General features: G+C 35.6%; 1 protein-coding gene across 4 annotated transcripts in view; it reads left to right on the top strand.

Moving 5' to 3' along the window:
• ANAPC10 (anaphase promoting complex subunit 10) overlaps nt 1–23,246 on the top strand; it is a 106,109-nt gene that overhangs the window by 43,212 nt on the left and 39,651 nt on the right. For 3 of the 4 annotated variants that reach the window (XM_060654065.3, XM_060654064.2, XM_081795571.1), the window contains exon 4: nt 7,680–7,800. In XM_060654065.3, the coding sequence (XP_060510048.1) occupies nt 7,680–7,800 (121 nt within the window). Of the gene's footprint in view, nt 1–7,679; nt 7,801–8,405; nt 8,660–23,246 lie in introns of those variants that run through there. The other variant, XM_060654067.3, reaches the window with a different exon arrangement.

Below are 23,246 nucleotides of genomic sequence, written 5' to 3'. Positions count from 1 at the left end.
GTAATCATTCTATTCTGATATTCTCTTTCCATTTCTTCTAGATTGCCCAGTTCATTGGCATATAATTTTTTATAATATTCTCTTATAATTGTATTTCTGTGATATTGGTTGTTATCTCTATTTCATTTGTGATTTTATTTATTTGGGTCCTTTCTCTTACTTTTGAGAAGTCTGGCTAGGGGTTTATTAATTTTATTAATTCTTTCTAAGAGCCAGCTGTTAGTTTTGTTGATCTGTTTTTTTTGTTTGCTTCTATATTGTTTTTTCTGCTCTAATCTTTATTATTTCCCTTCTCCTACTGGCTTTAGGCTTTATTTGCTGTTCCTTTTCTAGGTCTTTTAGGTTTAAGGTTAGGTTGTATATTTGAGACTTTTCTTGCTTCTTGAGGTAGACCTGTATTGCAATATACTTTTCTCTTAGGACTGCCTTTGCTGCATCCCAAAGGGTTTGGACTGTCGTGTTTTCATTTGCTTCCATCTATTTTTTATTTCTTCTCTAATTTCCTGGTTATCCCATTCATTATTTAGGAGAATATTATTTAGCCTCCATGTATTTGTGATCTTTCCAAATTTTTTCTTGTGGTTGACTGCAAGTTTCATAGCGTTGTGGTCTGAAAATATGCATGGTATAATCTCAGTCTTTTTGTGTTTGTTGAGGGCTGATCTTTGACTCAGTATGTGATCTCTTCTAGAGAGTGTCCCATGTGCACTTGAAAAGAATGTGTATTCTCTTGTTTTAGGATAAACTGTTCCAAATATATCTGTTAAGTCCATTCGTCCAGTGTGTCATTCAAAGCCATAGTTTCCTTGTTGATTTTCTTCTAGATAATCTGTCCATTGTTGTAAATAGGGTGTTAAAGTCCCCTACTATTATTGTATTATTACCAATGAGTTTCTTCATGTTTGTTATTAATTGACTTGTATATTTGGGTGCTCTCAAGTTGGGGGCATCAATATTTATAATTTTTAGATCTTTTAAATATATAGACCCTTAATTATGATATAATGCTCTTCTTCATCCCTTGTTACGGTCTTTGGTTTAAAATCTAGTTTGTCTGATATAAATATGGCTACTCCAGCTTTCTCTTGATGTCCATGAACATGATAGATGTTCCTCCATCCCTTCACTTTCAATCTAGAGGTGTCTTTAGGTTTAAACTGAGTCTCTTGTAGGCAGCATGTAGATGGGTCCTGTTTTTTGGGTTTTTTTAATCCATTTTGATACGCAGTATCTTTTGATTAGAGTATTTAGTGCATTTACATTCAATGATTTTTGAAAGATAGGAATTTATTGCCATTATGTTACCTATAAAGTTGGTGTTTCTGGTGATGTTCTCTGTTCCTTTCTAGTCTTTGTTTCTTTGGTCTTTTGTTCCCCACTCAGAGAGTCCCCTTTAATATATCCTGCTGGGCTGGTTTAGTAGTCATGAACTTCTTTAGTTTTTGTTTGTCTGGGAAACTCTTTATCTCTCCTTCTATTCTGAATGACAGCCCTGCTGGATAAAGTATTCTTGGGTGCATATTTTTCCCATTCAGCATATTGAATGTATCCTGCCATTCCCTCTCAATTACCAAGTTTCTGTGAACATGTCTGCTGTGAATCTGATCTGTTTTCCCTTGTAGGTTAAGGACTTTTTTTCCTTTGCTGCTTTCAGGATTCTTTCCTTGTCTGTGTATTTTGTGAATTTGACTATGATATGTCTAGGTCATCACCCAGTTTTGGTTGAATTTAATGGGAGTTCTCTGTGCTTCTTGGATTTCGATGTCTGTGTCTTTACTCAGATTAGGGACATTTTCAGCTATAATTTTCTCAAACCTTTGCCCCTTTTTTGTCTCTCTTCATCTTCTGGGACTCGTGTGATGTAAATGTTACTATGTCTTAAGAAGTCTCTGAGTTCCCTAAGTCTACCTTTGTGATTGAAACTTTTCTTTCCCTCTTCTTTTCAGCTTCATTATTTTCCATAATTTTATCTTCTATATCACTGATTTGTTTCTCTACTTCATCCATCCATCTTTGTTATGGCATCCATTCAGGCTTGCATCTAATTATAGTATTTTTAACTTAGGTCTGACTAGATTTTAGTTCCTTTACCTCTGCAGTAAGGGATTCTCTAGTGTCTTCCCTGCTTTTTTCAAGCCCAGCTAGTATTCTTACAGTTGTTGTTTTAAATTCTAGTTTAGACATCTTATCTGTTTTTATTAAATCCCTGGTCATCACTTCTTCCTGTTCTTTCCTTTGAGGTGAATTCCTCTGTCTTGTCATTTTGGAGATGAAAGGAAAAAAAAAAAGGGGAGCTAGATCCTGGGCGTGTTTTTGTCTGCTTGTTAAGTGAAGCTTGATCCAAAATAATAATAATAACAATAACAATTATAGTAATAGTAAAATTTTAAAAATTGCTGTTTCTGTATCAAAAAAAAAAAAAAACAACCCAAAACCCAAAACCCCGAAAGGAAGATAAATCCTGTTTCCCTTAGAGTTGAAGCTTTGCAGCACTCTGTGATCAGTAGACTTGGTGTGTGCAAGGGGTTTATGCTAGTCTTCTGGGGGTGTGGCCTGTTGATCTGATTCTCAGGTGTACTTGCCCTAGTAGAGATGTACCTGCAGGGCAGTCAGGGCTTGGTGTATGTGGCTCCAGCCTCCACTTAGTGGCACTGTTTAGCTCACTGAGCTGATGAGTGGGGTGACAATGGCAATCTCCCCCTATTTCATCCCGGATGGGGGAGTTTGCGCCTTTCACTCTTCAGGAAGCACTCACAGAAGAGCAAACAATCATTCTTCCTCTGTCCCCAGCTTCTGCCATATCTCCACCTTTACCCTGCCTACCTCTGAGCTGTCCATGTGGCTGTTTCATCTTTTAGACATCTGCAAGGCACAGACTCACTGACCCCCTGGGGTGGGAGGAGGATCTCACTGCACTGTAGCCCAGGGCTGGTTTGTCCCAGCAAATAGTCACGTGACCTCATAGTGGTTAGGAATTTTTGGGAAAGTGCAGCACAAGGCTGGTGCCAAAGTTTGCTACCCTTAGCTAGTGTCCCCATTCCTATGTTAGTGAACAGGGCAGTTCAATGGCGCTGCCATGTCTTTTGCCCCCAGAGAGGCTGGGCCACCTCTCCCAAGTGCACTGCAAGCAGGGGAATTGTTTTCCCCTTGCAACCCAGAGGATCCTCAGACCAATCTGCTGGCTCCTGGGTCTCCGCCCTCCTTCCCCACTGGAGCATATCGCTAAGTCCACCAGGCATGAACTGGATTCAGATTCTGGTTCTGTGCATAGCTAGATGTGTGACTGAGACTGTTTGCTTAACCCGAATCTGAGCTCAGTTTCCTCATCTGTAGTGTGGACGTGATAATGTATTAAATAGGCATGAGAACTGGTAACAGATCTTCTAATAACAGTGCTTTAAACAGATTGGGGGGGCGACTGGGTGGCTCAGTTGGTTGAGTGTCAGTCAGGTCATGATCTCACTAATTGTGAGATTGTGCCCCTCCCCCCCAGTAAATAAATAAACAAGGTGGGAATTTATTTTCTCTCCCTCTTCATATAAGTGGAGCATGGCAATTCAGGAATGGTATGGTAGCCCTACAGTGTTTTGTAGACCCAGATTCCTTTTCTTTCCATTCTTAGTTCATGAGTTCTGTCCTCAAGGTTACCTCATGATTCAAGATGCCTTTTGGAATTCTACCCATTATGTCCATATCCCAGGTAGCAGGAAGGAGTAGGTGGAGAAGGTAAAGGGGGATGTCTTCCTTTAAAAAAAACCTTTCTTGGGGCATCTGGGTGGCTCAGTCGGTTAAGTGTCCGACTTCAGCTCAGGTCATGATCTCGTGGCTCGTGGGTTTGAGCCCTGTGTTGGACTCTGTGCTGACAGCTTGGAGCCTGGAGCCTGCTTCGGTTTCTGTGTCTCCCTCTCTCTCTGCCCTCTCTCTCTCTCTTGCAAATAAAAAAAATAAACATTAAAAACTTGATTTATAGGGGCGCCTGGGTGGCTCAGTTGGTTAAGTGTCCAACTTCAACTTAGGTCATAATCTCACAGTTCATGGCTTCAAGCCTTGCATTGGGTTCTGTGCTGACAGCTCAGAGCCTGGAGCCTGCTTTGGATTCTGTGTCTCCCTCTCTCCTTTCCCCTCCCCTGCTTATGCTCAAAAAATAAACATTAAGAAATATTTTAAAATTTAAAAAAACCTTTCTTTATAAAATACAGTCATTTGGTGTAAATCTAATTGGCCATAACTTAGTCACGTCATCATATCTAGCTTTAAGGGAAGCTAGGGAATATAGTCTTTTAGTAGAATGCCATAAAGAAAGAAGGGAACAGGGGCTGTTAGGTTGTCAACGTGGAGTGTCTGTCTCTAATGTCTTCTCTTGCAATTTCACGGGTTCCCAATGAATTGAAAAATTATTCAGGAGTCAGCAGATGGAGACCAAAGTATCACCCTTGTAAAACTGACAATGCTGATGTTTGAGAAAGGGGCTTACATCTACAGTTAAGTGTATTTGCTAATATTGAACCCTAGAATTAAACAGACTTGCCCATCCAGTTATAAAGGTGCTAGACCAGGTAGAGCCTGCCTCTATTAAATTTGTGGCATGAAGGAACAAAGTCAATGTGTACCTCCTGCCAGCAGCTCTTTCTCAGCAGAAAGGGAGTCATGGGTGAGGAATAGAGAGGCTGGGAATGTTACTTGTGTCATCAGAAATGGGGACATGTTACCCCCTCCCTCTTTCCTTCCTATAGTACTTTACCCTAAATGTTTAGCACAATGCTTGGCTTACAGAGTATGGTGATTATTATTATAATGATGATTTGAGCAATTTAAGTAGCTGCCATGATGTCTCATAATCTACGCATTTAATCTTCCCACATGCATTGCTGTTTGACACATAGCATGGTTTTCTGTGCAGTGTTAGTTTTTACATTCACCACGAGATAAAATTGATAAATAATTTTAAAATGCTTTATGGCTACATTTTAGAGTAATAGTTTTTAAACTTTTCGTGAGGTCACAGTTTCTTTTGCAAATGTAATGAAATTATATAATTATGTAATCAGATTATCCTATTAAATATGATTTCTGGGAATACATGGATCCCAATTTACGGCAGATAAAATTTAAAGAACTACAGACACGTACATATTTCTGCAAATTGGAACCAATGATTGTTGAGTAAGTTAAGTATAATTAATTAACAGCAAGGTGATATGTGTTAAGGTCATGTGAAGCAGATAGACACATCTTTCAGCTTCAACTGTGCCTGCCTGCATACTAGCTCTTTTACCTTCAGTCAGTTAATATTAACCTGAGTGTTACTGGTTGCTTTTTTTTTTAAATCAGTAAAATGAAGGTGGTAATGGCTTCTGTATCCAAGGTTGAGAAGTGAATTAAATAATACATAAAAAGCTTTACTTCTGGGCCAAAGTTCATTTGCTATTTTGTACTTGTTGCTGTTGTCTTTATAATCATTTGTGTTGTTATTATTCTTTGCTTTTCTAACCTCATCCTGATTATCTTTTATGTTCCAGTGACTAAGTTATCTTAAATTTCATAACTTGGAGATAAAATTATTCTGAACAGCGGAAAGCTTGGCTCTTTAGATCTGCTTTTGTTAAAAAAGAAAAGCAAAAGTCTTCAAGAGTAATCTTCATGATCTTTGATCTCTCCGTAATAAGAAAGACCTTTTACTGCCTGCTTCTGGCTCATCAGGAAAAGATCTTTTGTATGCCCTTCAAAATTTCCCCTCTTCCCTTGCTTCCTCTCATGTCTCCTTCCTGGCCCAACAGAAAGAAAGATGTCAGTTTGATACCTCTGGCCTCTTCTGAAAACCTGGTAATGGTATTTATCCTGTCAGCGATTCCTGGGTACTTAGTGTTTTACATCTTGATCTGTCTTTATTATTTGAAGAAAAGTCCTTAACTTTCCCCATTTGTTTTTGATGAATAGCTTGGGCTATAGAAGTTTGGTCCCCACACTAAGAGCTACAGATCCCCTGCTGTTTTTATTGGTTGACTTTTGACACAGACTACTTCTGTTCAAGGAGCTCATTGTTAATAAGTTAGTGCCAGTTTATACCAGAACTTAACTTTTAAAGCATGTTTAAATAGACTTCTTAATGGGTTTTTTTGGTTGATGTTTAAAATTGTCTAGTGTTTTTTTTTCCCCTAATGACCCAAATAGCACATGCTTAATGTAAAAAAAAATTATTCCAAAAATATATAAATCATAAAAAAAAATAAAGCTCTCTCATAGATCTATTCCACCAAAATAGTCACTTTTAGTGTTTTTGTATGATTCTATCTACATCTTTATATATGTATGTGTATATATATATATATATGTATATATATATGTGTATATATATATGTGTGTATATATATATGTGTGTATATATATATATGTGTATATATATGTGTGTATATATACATATGTGTGTGTATATATATATGTGTGTATATATATGTGTGTGTATATATATATGTGTGTATATATATATATATGTGTGTGTATATATATATGTGTGTGTATATATATATATGTGTATATATATATGTGTGTATATATATATATGTGTGTGTATATATATATATATATGTAATGTATACCTATACATATATGTAGGTGTATATGCCTTTAAAATTTTTTTTGTTTTCCCCAAAATGCAATCCTTCTGTATATACTGTTTTGTAATCTGCCTTTTTACCTAACCTGTATATGTGTGATTATTTGAAATAGTTATATAGGATTTCATTGAATAGATATAACTAATTACCTATTGAGGTGGATATTTGAGTTTATAATTTTTTAGTAATTTAACCCCAGGATGGTAAACATTTTTTCCGCATCCATTTTTAAGTATTTGTGTTATTTTTGTTTTTTAATGTATTCTCAGAAGTTGAATTCATGGGTCAAAGGCTGTGTGCCTTACCAGCTCATTATGACAGTAACTTTTTCTAATCAAATTTGGATATTATCAGTCATTTTAATATTTTTTAATATGATAAGAAAACTAATGTCTGTATTTTAATTTATATTTCTTTGATTATTAGAGATTAAAACATTTTCATGTTTTTTGGCTACTTGCTATTTTTTCTGAGATTACTTTTGTGTTTGTGTTTTGTTTTGTCTTTGCTTCTCTTCCTAAGATATATATATATATTTTAAAAACAGAATTTTATTTCTTGCATTACATAATAGATTTTCCTTTAAAACTACACTATTATTGTACAATATGTGCTGTAATATATGTTTATATATTATAAAATTATATTATAAATGATTTTGGTTTTGTTGGACTTAATTTCTTACTTAGCTAGTTATTTTCAAATATTGATATAGGAAATTAAGTAATTAACTAGTAAAAAAAAAAAACCAAGTTTTTTAGAGTAACTTTTTTGTGTAAAACATAAATGAAGAGGACTGAAATTCTTAATGCTGTTTGCATGTTAAGGTACCTATTTTAGCTCAACTGTTTTTAATTTACTCACATCTGGTTCTTGACCATGTTCTAGATAAGAGATGCCTGTATGAATGTGTATCTGTATTTTTACTTGTTCTTCATTTTCATCATTGTTGAAATGAAATGGAAATTGTTGATTGAAGTACTCATTTGAGTGAACTGCGATCAGATGTTTTGGATATAATCTTCCCACGTGATAAAGAACATGTTTTTATTTTATTGCTTTTAGAAGAAAAACAACAGTGAAGACATTATGTATTTATGCAGACTACAAATCTGATGAAAGCTATACTCCAAGCAAGATCTCGGTCAGAGTAGGAAATAATTTTCACAATCTTCAAGAAATTCGGGTATGTCTTTCACATTTTTAAAAATATGTTTTCCTGTAACTCTTGCTCTTTAGAGAATGGTTACATTTGACTTTAGATTAGACAGATTAAAATGTTAATATATAAATGGAAAATTATTAATATGTAAGAAAACACTTTAAATTTTTTATATTTAAATTTTTTTTTTAAATTCTGATTGTCATTTTAATTTTTTCCCAGTGTTTTATTATGGAAATTTTTAGACATACAGGAAAATTTAAAGAATTATATAGTGAATCCCAGTATACTCATCTCTTAAATTCTATCTATAATTGTTAATGTTCTGCTGTATTTGCATTATTATAATCTGTCCATCAATTCATCTAATTTTTATATGCAATTCAAAATAAGTTGCAGATATTTGTACATATCAGCCCAAATACTTCAGCATGATATATGATAACTAGAGTTATGAATATTTGCTTCAGGTTCATATTTTAAGGTACAATGTATATATGTTTTGCACAATCTTAATTATGTATTATTTGGTAAGTTTTGACAAATGCAAACATATGTATAACCCCAACTTCTATTAAGATATAGAATATTTTCTTTACCCCATAAAATTCCCTCATATTCCTTCCCAGTCAATCTCCATCTCTATCCTACTCTCGGAGGTAAGTGTTGCTCTAATTTCATTCGTTCATTCATTCATTTTATAGATCAGTTTTGCCTGTTATATAGCATGTCATATAAATGAAATCACAAAAGGTGTAACTTTTTGTAAGGCTTCTTTCATTCAGCCTAGTTTTTTGACATTTCATCCTTGTTGTTGCAAGTATCAGTACTTCATTCTTTTATATTCTGGAGTTATAGTCCATTGTTTGAATATATCCCAATTTATTTATGTACTATCTAACTTTTTGAAACTGTTAAGATAATGCTTTTGTGACTTGAGTGTTACTAGTCCCAACATGTTTACATTTCATGTACTTTGAATGAGTTTGAACTTTGTATTTATAAAGTTCTGTCCCTTTGCATTTTTTCCTTGTCAGGAAATCTTTGAGCTCAAATAATCATTAAAATCTTTTAAATTAGGTAGTTCTGAGAGATCTGGAAGCACCTGTGATGTTTGAAAGACTTCTGGCTAATTTGTGGCCTGGACTCTTATTTGACTTAGTGTTTATAAGATCTGCCTCTACATTTATATTTCTTCCCTGAATTAGTAATAAAATATTTAATAAAAATCACATATATTTTCATTATTTACTCAATGAATGTGGTGTTGTTCTCTTGTGAAATTTGTTTATGTATTGACAAATAAGAATATGTAAGAACATTTTCATCCACAGGTATTTTGGTTTTTTGTTTTGTTTTGTTTTTTCATCCTTCTTTGAGTTAAGTTTGTTGCTTTTTGAGATGACCACCTGGTCTTATTAATGTTCATTTACTTTTTTTTTTTAATGTTTTTATTTATTTTTGAGAGAGAAAGAGACAGAATGCAAGCAGGGGAGGGGCAGAGAGAGAGGGAGACACAGAACCCAAAGCAGGCTCCATCCAGACTCCAAGCTGTCAACACAGAGCCTGACACGGGGCTCAATCTCATAAACTGTGAGATCATGACCTGAGCCAAAGTTAGACACTTAACCAGCTGAGCCACCCAAGAGCCCCTAAACCAAAAGTATAAACCAGTATAAACAAAGTATAAACTTTGTTAGTTTCTTCATTCACCCCAGTGCTTTTTCATTCAGAATATTTTAAATTCTTTTTATTATCATAATTACATTGGACCTTTTGCTAGCCCTTCTTTTAGTCATATATGATATGTTTAATCAGTGTTTAAAGAACTTTAAAGATGTGAGATATGTACTTCTTATACTTAAACATTTTGTATTTATCAGTGATTGGGTCACTCATATTTATAAGCCTTTTTGGATCATAGCTGGCTTGTTTTGTTTTAAAATTAAAGATTTGTCCCGTAAGCCCTCAGGCAGGTTGAAATATGTGACACACAAAATGTTTTGATCCAAAATGTGTGTGGCCTATATTTGAAGTGTCCACTAGATGTCACTGTTGTCCTTTAATGGATGGTTTCTGTCTAGTTAAGCCCTTAAGTAGTCTTAGTTGTAACTTATTTTTCTTTGAGTATATTTGTTCAAAAATTCTTTCATGCATTTTGGGAAATGTACATCCTCATACATGATTTCTAGCTTTATGTATTAAATATATATATAGTATTCTGTTGTAAATTAGAGAAACTTGAAATGATATTTGGACCATTGCAGATACTTTTAATCTAGTTTTGCTTCTATTCTATAATTTAAGTACTGAAACATTAGCCATATAGAATAAGGGCTCTTTTAGGTAGTCTCTTAATTTTATTCCAAGTGTGTTTATATTTCTGTGTAGTGACCACACAGCCTCATGAGGCCAGTAATACTAAATATTACCAGGTGATAATGTAAGTTGTTTTCCTGAAAAACTTAATGAACATACTGCTTTTCTGCCACAGTTCTCACTAAGGAACCATAATTTTTGTATTTTGCTTTAAAATATTAGTACCGCCTTTGCAGCTCATGATATAAAGTATACTTTATCTTTTAATTATATATCTTTACATGTGATTTACTTTATTTATCTGTTTTTCTAAGTTAAAGAAATAATCTGATATCACTTTGTTTTTTAAGGGAAGATAAGCAGATTATGATTTTATTTCCTACTCTATAGGATCTAAATTGTTATTTCTAAAAAACTCTTTCTTCTAACTCAGATGCTAAGACAAGTGATTAAAATAGTGTTAACTTTTATGAGGTTTTTAGAGCCATCGTTTCATTAGTTATAGGACTGATTTAACTGAGTGGAAAACCCAACTAAATCTTTTTATATTTTTCCATGGAGGCTTGCCCACGGGAGGGTGTAGTGTGTATTGGAGTGTTTAATAGGTTTTCCTTTTTTACTAGAAATTATGGATTTGTTTACTTGAAACACTCTAAAAACCTATTTTCTGTCATTTTATTATTGATTTGAAGTAGTAACTTTTACAAAAATGTAGTTCAGGGTAAGAAAAGCTAATGGCTACTCTATCAAAAAATTATTCTTTTGCTATCATATGTTTTCCTTCATTTTAGTTACAAAGCATGCTGTTCTATCCTGATCTTTGTAACCTCTGTTGAAAAACCTCTACAAAGAGATCAGGCCTTTCCTTTACTAATCTTGAATGCATATTTCAATCTCTATTACCTGAGGAGGGACTTATAATGGAAATAAGGCTTAAACTTTCTGCTTAATGGTTACAAGATACTAAAACTAAGTTTGGCCAAATAGAACATTTTTGATGCCAAAGTTGAATTCATTTGTGCTGCTTATTCTACTTTTGTGTTTTTAAAATTGTCCATCCTTCAGAAATAGGGAACAAAAGACATAAGAACATTTATGAGATGTTTGTGATTTATTGCTTCCACACGAGACTACTTCTGTAAAGGAGGGAGGACTTAGCATTTCAGAGTCTTTATGGCATTATCTTCTCAAAACACTTCATCTAGTTGTGTTAACTTTTATATAGGAAGTCATGTTCATCATGTTATTAAGGAAGTTATTCAAGAGAAGTTTTCAAATAAAGATACAGTTGCTTTTAAAATTTTTAAATCATTTGCATTTTAGCATTATATTTTGGTTTAATGCTGTTTTTTTTCCTTTGCTCTCAGAAGGAAAAATAAATAGCCGGAAATTTTTTGTCATTTAGAGCGAGAAACCAAGAGCACTATGTCTCACATGTGACCATTTTAACTTTGTAGAAAGCATCTCCAGCTAAAATTCAAGAAAAATTAAAGTCTTTTTCAATTTGCTAACGAGTTATTTCTCTTTCTAAAAACTATTATGGAAATTGTTTTCTTAGGGGCGCTTGGGTGGCTCAGTCGGTTAAGCATCTGACTTTGGCTTATGTCATGATCTCACGGTTCATGAGTTTGAGCCCTGTGTCGGGCTCCGTGCTGACAGCTCAGAGCCTGGAGCCTGCTTCTGATTCTGTGTCTCCCTCTCTCTCTTCTCCTCCCTTGCTTGGGCTCTGTCTCTCTCTCTCTCAAAAATAAATAAACATTAAAAAAATTTAAAAAAAAATTTTGTACTTAAGTATGATACTAAACTGATTTATTAGACATAGAATGACAGCTTTCAAAATTATTTATTTTTTTAAATGAGTTACTCTGTGGTATTTATTTATTTAAATGTAATTTATTATCAAGTTAGCTAACATACAGTATATACAGTGTGCTCTTGGTTTCGGGAGTAGATTCCCATGACTCATCAGTTACATACAACACCCAGTGCTCATCCCAACAAGTGCCCTCCTCAATGCCCATCACCCATTTTCCCCTCCTCTCCAGCCCCCCACTGACCCTCAGTTTGCTCTCTGTATTTAAGAGTCTCTTGTGGTTTGCCTCCTCTCTGTTTGAAACTGTTTTCAAAATTATTTCTATACAGTTTTGTAAAAAAACAACTTGTTAACTGAAGCAGATATTTTCAGCATATGTGAAAGTTGTCCTTTGATTCATTGTTAGCGTTTTGCTTCTAAAATTTGTGACCGCAAAAGGATAGAATATTAATGGAGTACAAGATTGAGCACTTAAGTGAATTTTAAGCCTTGTTTTTGTCTTCAGATAATAAAGCTGTTACCAAATGATTTTTTTTTTTTTAAAGAAGAAGCTTGAAACAAGTCTTCGATGTTAAGAGAGCTGTAATGATATTTTTCTTTTCTTCCTTGTGGACGAGCCTTTTGGCTCCCTTCCTTGGGTCTTGAATCAGTAGCATGGCTATGGGAGTCCATATTTGGTACTTTGACAAAAGTGGTTAAAAAGTCAACTCTTCTGTTAACATAACATTTATGATTATAATTTGAGTTCTGTTAATGTGTGTGGTGGAGTAAGAAGATGCAGACAGAGTCTCTGGCTCTATCCATCGATCTTAAAATCTACTTATATTTACTTTCTGATGAGGGGCCTGTTTTAAACAACTTGATATAAAATGGAATGATTTAGGCAGTACTTATAAACATAAATTTGTTTCATAGGACAGTGTTTAATTTATTGAGCCTTTGGAAAAATATTTTTACTGAAATTTAGCTAATTTAAAAGAAAATATTTTTAAAAATTAGTTTTTATAACTGACACTGGGACATCTTTGAAATGAGTATGGAATATTTTGTTGTGATACACATAATTTTTAGGCCAGAAATGTTATCCTTTTTTTTCCCTCTCTAAAAGTAACACGCAATTTAAAGAGAGTTATTCATGATTATATACATTACTTATTTCCAAAATGGAGTTGAGATGACTATGCATTTGGGATGTATTTCCTTTTGAATCTAAAATGTTACATAGTGGAATATTATATATATATATATATATATATTTTAAGAGAGAAATATTCTTGTATCTCTTGTTTTTTGTTTGATCACAAACCTAGACTGTGGCAATGTAGAGATGTAATCTGGGATTCCTATTACAAGACAAATTCATACTGTATTTATTAGATATTTATTTAGGGCCTGCTAAGTGCCAGGAACTGTATTAGGTACTGGGAATACAGTAAAGATAGTCACTGTTTCTGTCCGTATGCACCTCATAGTTTGGTGGAAAAGACAGGCAAGTAAATCTACAATTACAATATAGTCTAGTAAAGACATATGGTACTGTGGAAACACAATGGAATATTAGGAGCAACCGTTTAAAAAGTTTTTCTAGGGTGCCTGGGTGGCTCTGTCAGTCAGGTGTCCTGGCTCTGGATCTCAGTTCTGGTCATGATCTCACAGGTTCATGAGATTGAGCCCCTCATCAGTGCAGAGCCTGCTTGGGCTTCTCTTTCTCCTCTCTCTGTCCCTCCTCTGTTCGTGCTCTCTCTTTCTCTCTCCCTTTAACCCTCTCTCTGTCTCTCTCTCTCTCTCAGAATAAATAAACTTTAAAAAGTTAAGAAAAAAGTTTTTCTAAAAGTGGTGATAGTTCAACTGAATCTTAAGGATCAACATAAAGCCCACTCAGGTGAGAATAAAGTGAGGCATTTTGAAAGGGGCACAGTGTACCTAAAAGTACAGAAGCAGGAAGGCATGGCATAATGGCAGAACTGCAAGTAATTTAGTACTTCTGGAAGCTGGGTAGGTATGAAGCAATGGCAAGAAAGACTGGAGAAGTATTGTCATTCAACACATTTATTGTGATGGTAATGGTAATATGGCCTCTGCACATAAGGAGTGTATGTTCATGCGGGGAGTGATGTGTAGTTGTTACAGTGAGAATACGTAGGCAAAAATCAGGTTATGCTTACTTTCATAGACTTCTAGGGAGTTTGGACTTAAAATGAGGAGATATTGATAAAGTTTAATCGTGGGACGGCTGGGGCTGGAGCAACGTGAAGACCGGCTAGGTGGTATCCAGGTGAAAATTAGGAGGATTTAACCAAGGCTGTGACAATTGGGTTCAAAAGAAAGGGGTGCATTTGAAGTAGATTCAGAAAGGCTCGTGACTGATTGTTACCTAGGGTGTACAGGGAGTATGTATGGGTAGGGGCTTCAAGTAGGTAGAAGAGGGCAACTAGAATTCTTCTCATGTTTGGCAACTGGTGGATTTTTATCATTAATCAGCAATGGAATGCAGAGTTAAGGAACATCGAGGATGGTGAGAAAGGTTAAGCTAATGAGATTAGTTTTTGTCAGTGACTTCTGGTATTTTTTCTGACAGAGGGCTTTTCAAGGGGTAGCCAGATACATGGATCCAAACCTGAAGAAAGAAGTCTAGGTTAGAGGTGTAGACTTGAAAATTACCAACATGCAAGTAAGAAGCTTCGGTGCGAGTTCCGATTCATTCAGGGAGTGTGTGCAGTGGAAAAGAAGAGTGCCAGGGCTGGAACTGTGGAAATGCCAAGGACTCAAGGACTGGGGAGAAAAAAGATTATTCAGTGAGAAAAAGCTGAAAGGAACTGCCAGTGATGAGAAGAAGATCGAGAGACATTGTCACAGAAGCTGAGAATGGGCAGGAGTACCCACTTAGATAGGGAATGAAACCCTTCCTGCCTAAGCCTGTGTTGCATGTTTTCATAGGCAATTTATTTAATGCAATTCTGTAGTAAGCAGCTTCTGCAAGTAGTTTAGTTTAATCACTCTTTGGAGTAATAGTTTCTACATTTATAGATTTGAGACCAATGAAATTATTTAATACCAGGAATTCCAACTTTTCCTACTCTCATATTTGGACCAAGTAAGAAGATTCTGAAGGGGATTCTTGTTTTGTTTTGTAATGCTTTGAATTGGAAGGTTTTGTACTGCTGATGCGTACTTAACTTTGAAGTTGATGAGGTTTCTTTTAAGAGCATTGTGCCCTAGAGTCGCCTTTTTCAAGTGCTCTTTTGCAGCACTTACGGAAGAACTGCACTGTTTCTTTTAGGCAGAGTGACAGTAGGAACAGCCAGGGACAAAGAAAACAAAAAACAAAATTAAAAACCCTTTATTTAACTATATAGCAGGGTACAATGCAATAAAAATATGCACTTTACTTACAAAAGTGAAAATGCCCATGGTTTTAGAGATACCGATTATCAATCCCTTTTATTTAAATAAGGAAAGCTTACTGAGTATGGCCAGCTGAACAGGGAAGGGGTAGGCACCTGGCTGAGAACTTAGCACAGTGTCGGAAACAGTAGGCGTTTAATAAAAAGTTGTCAAATGAGTATACCAGCAGTCAGTCCCTAGGCTTGCCACTGATCCCTGCTTGTGTAGTTTTCTTCAAAGAAGATTATCTGGGCAGATCTGATTCTTTCTCTCAAAAATTCAAAAAAATATTTTTTATAATTGTGATAAAAAAACATGTAACTTAAAATTTACCATCTTAACACTTTTAAGTGTACAGTTCAATAGTGTTAAGTAGATTCACATTGTTGCACAACACATATTCGGAATCACTTCATCTTGCAACACTGAAAATCTATATCCATGAAACAACTCCTCCTCATTTTCCCTCACCTCAACCCCTGATAACCACCATTCTACTTTCTTTTCCGATGAATTTGGTTACTCTTTTAATACCTCGTATAAGTGGGCTCATAGTATTTATCCTTTTGTGACTGCCTTGTTTCACTGAGCACAGTGTCCTCAAGGTTCATCTGTGTTGTAGCATGTGACAGGATATCTTCCCTTTTTAAGGCTGAATAACATTCCACATTATGTTTATCGATTCATCTGTTGATGGACCTTCCACAAGAGGTGTGAATAATGCTGTTATGAATATGAATGTGCAAACATAAATATCTCTTTGAGACCCTGCTTTCAGTTCTTTTGAGTGTATACCCAGAAGTGGGATTGTAGGATTGTATGGTAGTTTTATTTATTTTTTATTTAAAAAAGTTAGTTTTAAATGTTTATTTATTTTTGAGAGAGAGAGGGAGACCTAGAATCCAAAACAGGCTCCAGGCTCCGAGCCGTCAGCACAGAGCCCGACCTGGGGCTCAAACACACGGACCATGAGATCATGACCTGAGCTGAAGTCAGACGCTTAACCCACTGAGCCACCCAGGCACCCCTGGTAGTTTTTTTTTTTTTTTTTTTTTTTTGCCTTTCTCAGAAATATGACTCACAAGAAACAGGCAAGTTAGCCAGACTTGATACAGTGAGATAGCGATATGGAGAGGGTGGTAAGGTGAAGGGCCATGTGCGTTTCAAGTTTCAAAGTTAGAAGGCTATAGACTCTAAGATAATGGGAGGAGGTAGGATGGTGTAGAACAAATAGAGTGGATGCAGGCACAGAATCAGACTGACTAGGGGAGAGAAAAATAGAGCTGAACGAATGGCTGGTGCTCCCAGTGTTCTGCATTTACTGACCTCTCTGGTCCCTAGTTGTTTACTTTTTCCTGGATTCCGGGGCTAACTTTTTAGTAAGCCCCCTTTCCCTATAGAGACTTTTGAATGCATCTTTCTTTATTCTTGGCAACTAAGAATGGTCGTGATTAGAACAGAAAGATCTACAGCAGATTTTGCTGAAAACTGCATGCTGAACAGTTTTATCATAACTTTAAAGTATATCTTGAGGTCAGCCCATTCAGGACCTTCATTTTTTTTCTCAGCCTCTTATTTTATACATAGTGAATGAAGACTTAATCTCTAAAAATTAGAGGCAAGTAGCAGATTTTTAATGGGATCAGTGTTGTGTTAGGAAGAGAAGAATCAGCATGTCAGTTTTGATGTAGATTGGATTGACCATCATAGTACTGTTTTTGAGTCCTCTCGTTCACTGTTACTTGGGTTTGTAACCTCTACTATTTATGAAAGCAGTCTCAACATTTATGTCACTGGGCTAAGCAGTCACTACTCACTGTTTCATTTTGTCTCCAAAGCACAAGTGGTGATCAGATGTTATTATCCCTATATTCAAGTAAAGTTGAGACTTAGGTTAAAAGGACCTTTTGCTATGTGGCTCATTCTACATGTTAGAGCTGAAAGAAACTTCAGAGGTAGTGTATTTCATCAAAAGCTTAGATGCTACACAGTCAGGCAGGTAATGTAACAGCAAGGTTCCATGCCTTTATGCCAGGGGGGCAGTTTCTATCCAGTTTCAGCCTTTATTGCCCCATGGGAGTGTAGGCCTGGTGTTGTCAGTCCTAAAATTTTTTAAGAGAAATCTGGATATGAATGTGAAATTTTCCAACTTTTAAAATGTGGAAATTTCCCAATTTTTAAAATATGCTGGGCAAACAAGGTATGTCCACAGTCTGGATGTGGTGAAAGGACCACGAGTTAACAACTTCTAATAAAGTGCAATCCCACTGTTTTACAAACGAGATGCAGAGTGAACTGCCTGATGTTACACGGCAAGGCAGTGGTATAGCTGGGAATCAACATGCAATACACATTCCTTCCATCTTTTGCTTAACATCACATTAGATTGTAAGTTACCAAAATATTTCTTTAAATTTTTTTCAGAAAAATTGAAGTGTGGAGCCAAGGAAATGAGCTTGTGAGTGATGGGATAGATTGACTATAGATTTTTGAAATGTATTTACTTTCTTGATATATTCTATTGAAAATTGGTTGATTCTATAATGCTAATGCTTTTGGCATAAGCGGTTACAAATACTTGCTTTTCTTTTTGCTGGTTGCTTTTGCTTAATGATTTTATAAAAAGCTTTAAACAGTGTAATTTGGAGGATAAGATTTCTAAGGAAAAAAGAAAAAAAAAACATCTCCAAGCCTCTGAATAAAAGAGTGAGAGAGAATATTGGAGTGGAAACTATTGGAATATAAGCCAATTGATTCTTTCTTCTCTGGCCATTTTATCTTCATAAGGCAGTTAAGAAAAATCATCATTCAAGGGTCTGTAGGCTTGAAGGGTGGGGTGGATAGTCTTCCCTCCTGTGTTTGTAATTTTTGGTGGTAGAAAACAGAAACAGTGGTTCAGTAATCTCAGCACCATTTTCAGAACAAATTGTCTCGTTTGTAAATTAGTTTAGAAGGATAATTTTCTAATTGAATAGTCCACAGCTAGCCTTGATCTTTGGTGCTTGACTAAGTAGGACAGAGGCACTAGGCAGAGGAGACCCTCCAGGAACTCTGATGAGAACAAGATCTAGAGTCAGACTAAGTGGTACCATAACTTTGAGGCAGTAGTAGGGAAATTGTCCAGATAATATGTTAGCTCAATTTTTATTGAGCCTCAGGTCTTTTTTTTTTTTTTTTAATGTTTATTTATTTTTGGGAGACAGAGAGACAGAGTACAAGCAGGGGAGGGGCAGAGAGAGAGAGAGGGAAACACAGAATCCAAAACAGGCTCCAGACTCTGAGCTGTCAGCACAGAGCCCAGTGTGGGGCTCGAACCCACAAAGCATGGGATTGTGACCTGGGCCGAAATCGGACACTTTACTGACTGAGCCACCCAGATGCCCTGAGCCTGAGGTCTTTTATCTTATTCCAAGTTAAGATGTTTTTACTAAGTAGCTGTGTAAATTTTCTGTTACTTTTATTTGATAATGAAGAGTAAAAGTTCTTACTCTGGGTCTTATATATTCCATAGATTCCCATTCTTTGCCACCAAAAAAATTTCACATGGCAACAGATATTTTCAGGTTGAAAATACCTGGTATCAGCAGAATGAAAAGACAAGCTACAGGCTGGGGGAAAATATTTGCAAAAGACGTCTGATAAAGGACTGTTATCCAAAATATACAAGATACTTTTAAAACTCAACAATAAGAAAGCAAACTGTAGGCCAAAGACTTTAACAGACACCTCACCAAAGAAGATGTGCAGATGGCAAATAAGCATATTTTCGCATATGAAAATATGCTTCCCATCATGTCTTCAGGAAAATGCAAATTAAGTAAAACAACATACCACTACACACCTATTAGAATAGCCAAAATCTGGAACACAGTGTCCAGTGCTGGCAAGGATATGGAGCAACATGGGTTCTCATTCATTGCTGGTGAAGATACAAAATGGCACGGTCACTTTGGAAGACAGTTTGGTGGTTTCTTACGTAAGTAAACATACTCTCAACCAACCATATGACTAGGTAGTAGTGCTCCTTGGTATTTACTTAAAGGAGCTGAAAACTTATATCCATATAGAACTCTGCACATGGATGTTTATGAAGCTTTATTAATTATTGTGAAAACTTGGAGGCAACCAGGGCATCCTTCACTAGGTGAATAGATTAATAAACTGTGGTACATCCAGAATGTTACTCAGTGCTAAAAAGAAATGATCCATCAAGCCATGAAAAGACGTGGAGGAGCCTGACATGCATATTACTAACTGAAAGAAGCCAATCTGAAAAGGCTATTTGTAAAATTCCAACAATGTGGAATTATTTGTACAATTTCAACTGCGACGTTCTCAAAAAGGCAAAACTATGGAGATAGTGAGAGGCTTACAGGTTGCTAGGAGTTGGGAGTGGTGGGAGAGATGGATAGGCAGAGCACAGAGGATTTTTAGGACAGTGAAAATACTCTGTAAGATACTATAATGATGGATACATTTCATTACACATTTGTCCAAACCCGTAGAATGTACAACACCAAGAGTGAACCCTAATGTTGGTAATGAGGGAGGCTCTGCATGTGGTGGTAGGGGCAGGAGATGTATGAGAAATCTCGTACATTCCTCTCAGTTTTGCTGTGAATCAAAACTGCACTAAAAGTTGCCTCGTTCTAAAAAAGAAAATATATAATATACTATCTATCTTTTTCCCCACCACTCAGGGTAACAAATTTTCATAGGATTTGACTGGCATGTTGAGCTCATATGAGACAATTATAAAATGTTGGCAACTTTTGTTTCCCCTGCTTCTCTAAGACTGCGTACTTGCTGCAAAACAAATGAGATTTCATAATAATGAGTACCTTAATATTTTTTACGTAGGAATACATTTCCAATTTTATAACAGAAATCAATAAAATAATTATGACAGAAGCTTCTAACCGATAACAATTTTCGTATATTACGTATCCATTTTATCTGTATTTAGAAAGCAACTTTGAAAATACAGATTCTAATCCTGTAAAATGTTTAGACTAAAAAGTATTATTTTACTCTAATTTAAAAAAAAAGAATCCCTGTTAAAATAATCTTACATTCTTTAACTTAACTGAATTTCAGTTTTATATGAGGTAACCTAAGTATTTAGATTCAGTAAACTCCTCTGAAGTTGAGGAAAAGGTACTCTGATTATTTAGTAGTAGTGTGTTTAGAGTAAATCAAGTTTTTCAGGCAGAGTATATTATCCTTCAAGGTCCTATTTTTGCTTTTTCTCTCATCTCACTTAATTGTAGTGAATCTAGCCAATCAATATATGTTGTTTACATAGTGTGTCTCTTTTTACACATGCCCTATACAATAATAACTGTGGCCTTTGACTTATTCCTCTAATTGCAGTTTCTTTGAGATTCATGAGAAAAATAAATAGCCCCTTTCAAAAGAATTGTATCTGTTTTCATTGTCCACTAACTACTATACTTATTTTAGATATAATTACTAAAACCTCAAAACCTAATCTGAAAGCTTTATTTCCCTATTTTATGAATTACAGTAAAGTTGTGTTACACACAAAACTTGTGTAAGCAATGAGTGTGATGCCAATGGTCTTAAAAGCTCATTCTTAGATCTTTAGACTGTTCCTGCAAGAGTTGAATTTCCTCTTTTCTTTCCTTTTCTTTTCTCTTTCTTTCTTTCTTTCTTTCTTTCTTTCTTTCTTATTAGGAGCCACTTGAAAGACATGCATTTCTTTAGCTATTATAAATATTATATTTTGGCTACATTATTTTATAAAATTGCTTTTATAGAAGTTCTCTTTAGTGGTAATCCATAGGCCTACATTGAGACATCTAGGAAATAAGAAAAGTTATTATTGTAATTCTGTTAGGAACATTGTCAAGGATGTAGTCCACTATATCTCAAAGTGGCCTTTTAATACAGATCCAGAGTAAAAATTTCCTTCAGATCTGAATTCAGGAAGGCATTTGGGTTGTTACTATACACATACACACAGGTTCTTCTGCTCAAGACCCTTCAGCATAGGGACTTTGGTAGATATGAAAAACCTACCAGTTGTGAGGGAGCAGTGATTGGGGGACAAAGTATGGCAACTCTGTTAGTCACCAGTAGATGATATCAGCAGTTGCTTTTGTAGTTAAAAATTTGCATATGTGATTAAATCGACTTATGATAGCTCTTTGGAAACTAATCTGTTTATAAGTAGAAGAGCCTCTATACCATGTCACAACCAGTAATGATACCCACTTTGCTTTGGCTGCCAGGAACCATGGAGCCAAATTTGTAACCTACTTAATAATTGTATATATATTTTTATGCACTAAACTTACCCTTCTGCCATTTATTTAGTAATTTTACGGAATATATTTTTTTTAGTTTTTATTTAAATTCCAGTTAATATACAGTGTAATGTTAATTTAAGCTGTACAGTGAAGTGATTCAACACTTCCATACATCACCTGGTGCTCATCACAAAGAGTGCACTCCTTGTTCCTTATCACCTATTTAACCCATCCCTCACCCACCTCCCTCTGGTAACCATCAGTTTGTTCTCTGTAGTTAAGAGTATAGTTAAGAGTCTGTTTCTTTGCCTCCCTCTCTCTCTCTCTGTCTCTCCCCCCCACCCCTTTGCTCATTTGTTTTGTTTCTTAAGTTCCACATACGAGTAAAATCATACTGTGTTTGTCTTTCTCTGCCTGCCTTTATTTCACTTAGCATAATACCCTCTACGTCCATCCATGGTAGTTGCAGATGGCAAGATTTCATTCTTTTTTATGGCTGAGTAATATTCCTGTGTGTGTGTGTGTGTGTGTGTGTGTGTATGTGTGTGTGTGTACATATACATATAATGTATATGTACACACACACACATAACACACCATATCTTCTTTATCCATTCATCAGTCAGTGGACATTTGGGCTATTTCCATAAGTTGGCTATAGATAATGCTGCTGTAAATATCAGAGTGTATATATCCCTTTGATTAGTATTTTTGTATTCTTTGGGGAATTACCTAATAGTATTTCTTGGATACTAATAGTATAGCTGGATTGTAAGGTAGTTCTGTTTTTAACTTTTTTTCCTTCTGACAAGTAACATCTTCTTTCAATTTAAAAAAAAAAAATTTTTTTTTTTTGAGACAGAGAGAGACAGAGCATGATGAGCAGGGGAGGGGCAGACACAGAATCCGAAACAGGCTCCAGGCTCTGAGCTGTCAGCACGGAGCCCGACGCGGGGCTCGAACTCACAGAGCATGACATCATGCCCTGAGCCGAAGTCGGACGCTCAACCGACTGAGCAACCCAGGCGCCCCAATTTTTTTAAAGTGTTAATTTAAATTCCAGTTAGTTAACATACAGATATTAGTTTCAGGTGTACAATTCAGTGATTCAACACTTCCATACAATATCTGGTGCTCATCACATATTTTTAACTTTTTATTGAGGAAAACTCCATACTCTTTTGTGGAGTGGCTGCATCAGTTTGCTTTCCCACCAACAGTGCAAGAGGGCTCCTCTTTCTCCACATCCTTGCCAACACCTGTTGTTTCTTGTGTTGTTGATTTTAGTATGGCATATTTCTTATGAGCTGCCATAAATCTTTGATAGCTTCCACTAGCACAAGGATAGTATCTGTCTTGATACCCCTCAAGCCTAAGTACTTGGCGCATAGGTGTTTAGTTAATATTTGTGCAATTTGTTGTTGTTTATGCAGTGGCCCTTGTATTTACTTTAAAGATAGTGTGTGTGTGTGTGGGGGGGGGGGGATTTGTTTTCGCTTTCCTGAAGGAAAGGGTCCAAGGCAGATTAGTTTTTAAACTGATTCTACCCTAGCACCCCCATTTTCTGGTATAAGCATGTGCTCTTAGAGATCATGAAAAAAGGAAATGTAATTTACCAGGGAGAATCCAGGAGACTCATAACTTACCTCTTATCATGGCCCAAAGGTGATAAGCTCAAGTTA

This window comes from Panthera onca, chromosome B1, assembly GCF_046562875.1.
Source record: "Panthera onca isolate mPanOnc1 chromosome B1, mPanOnc1 haplotype 2, whole genome shotgun sequence".
In the NCBI taxonomy this organism is placed as follows: domain Eukaryota; kingdom Metazoa; phylum Chordata; class Mammalia; order Carnivora; family Felidae; genus Panthera; species Panthera onca.
The sequence above is the reverse complement of the archived record's forward strand: the minus strand, read 5'-3'. Positions and strand labels throughout refer to the sequence as shown.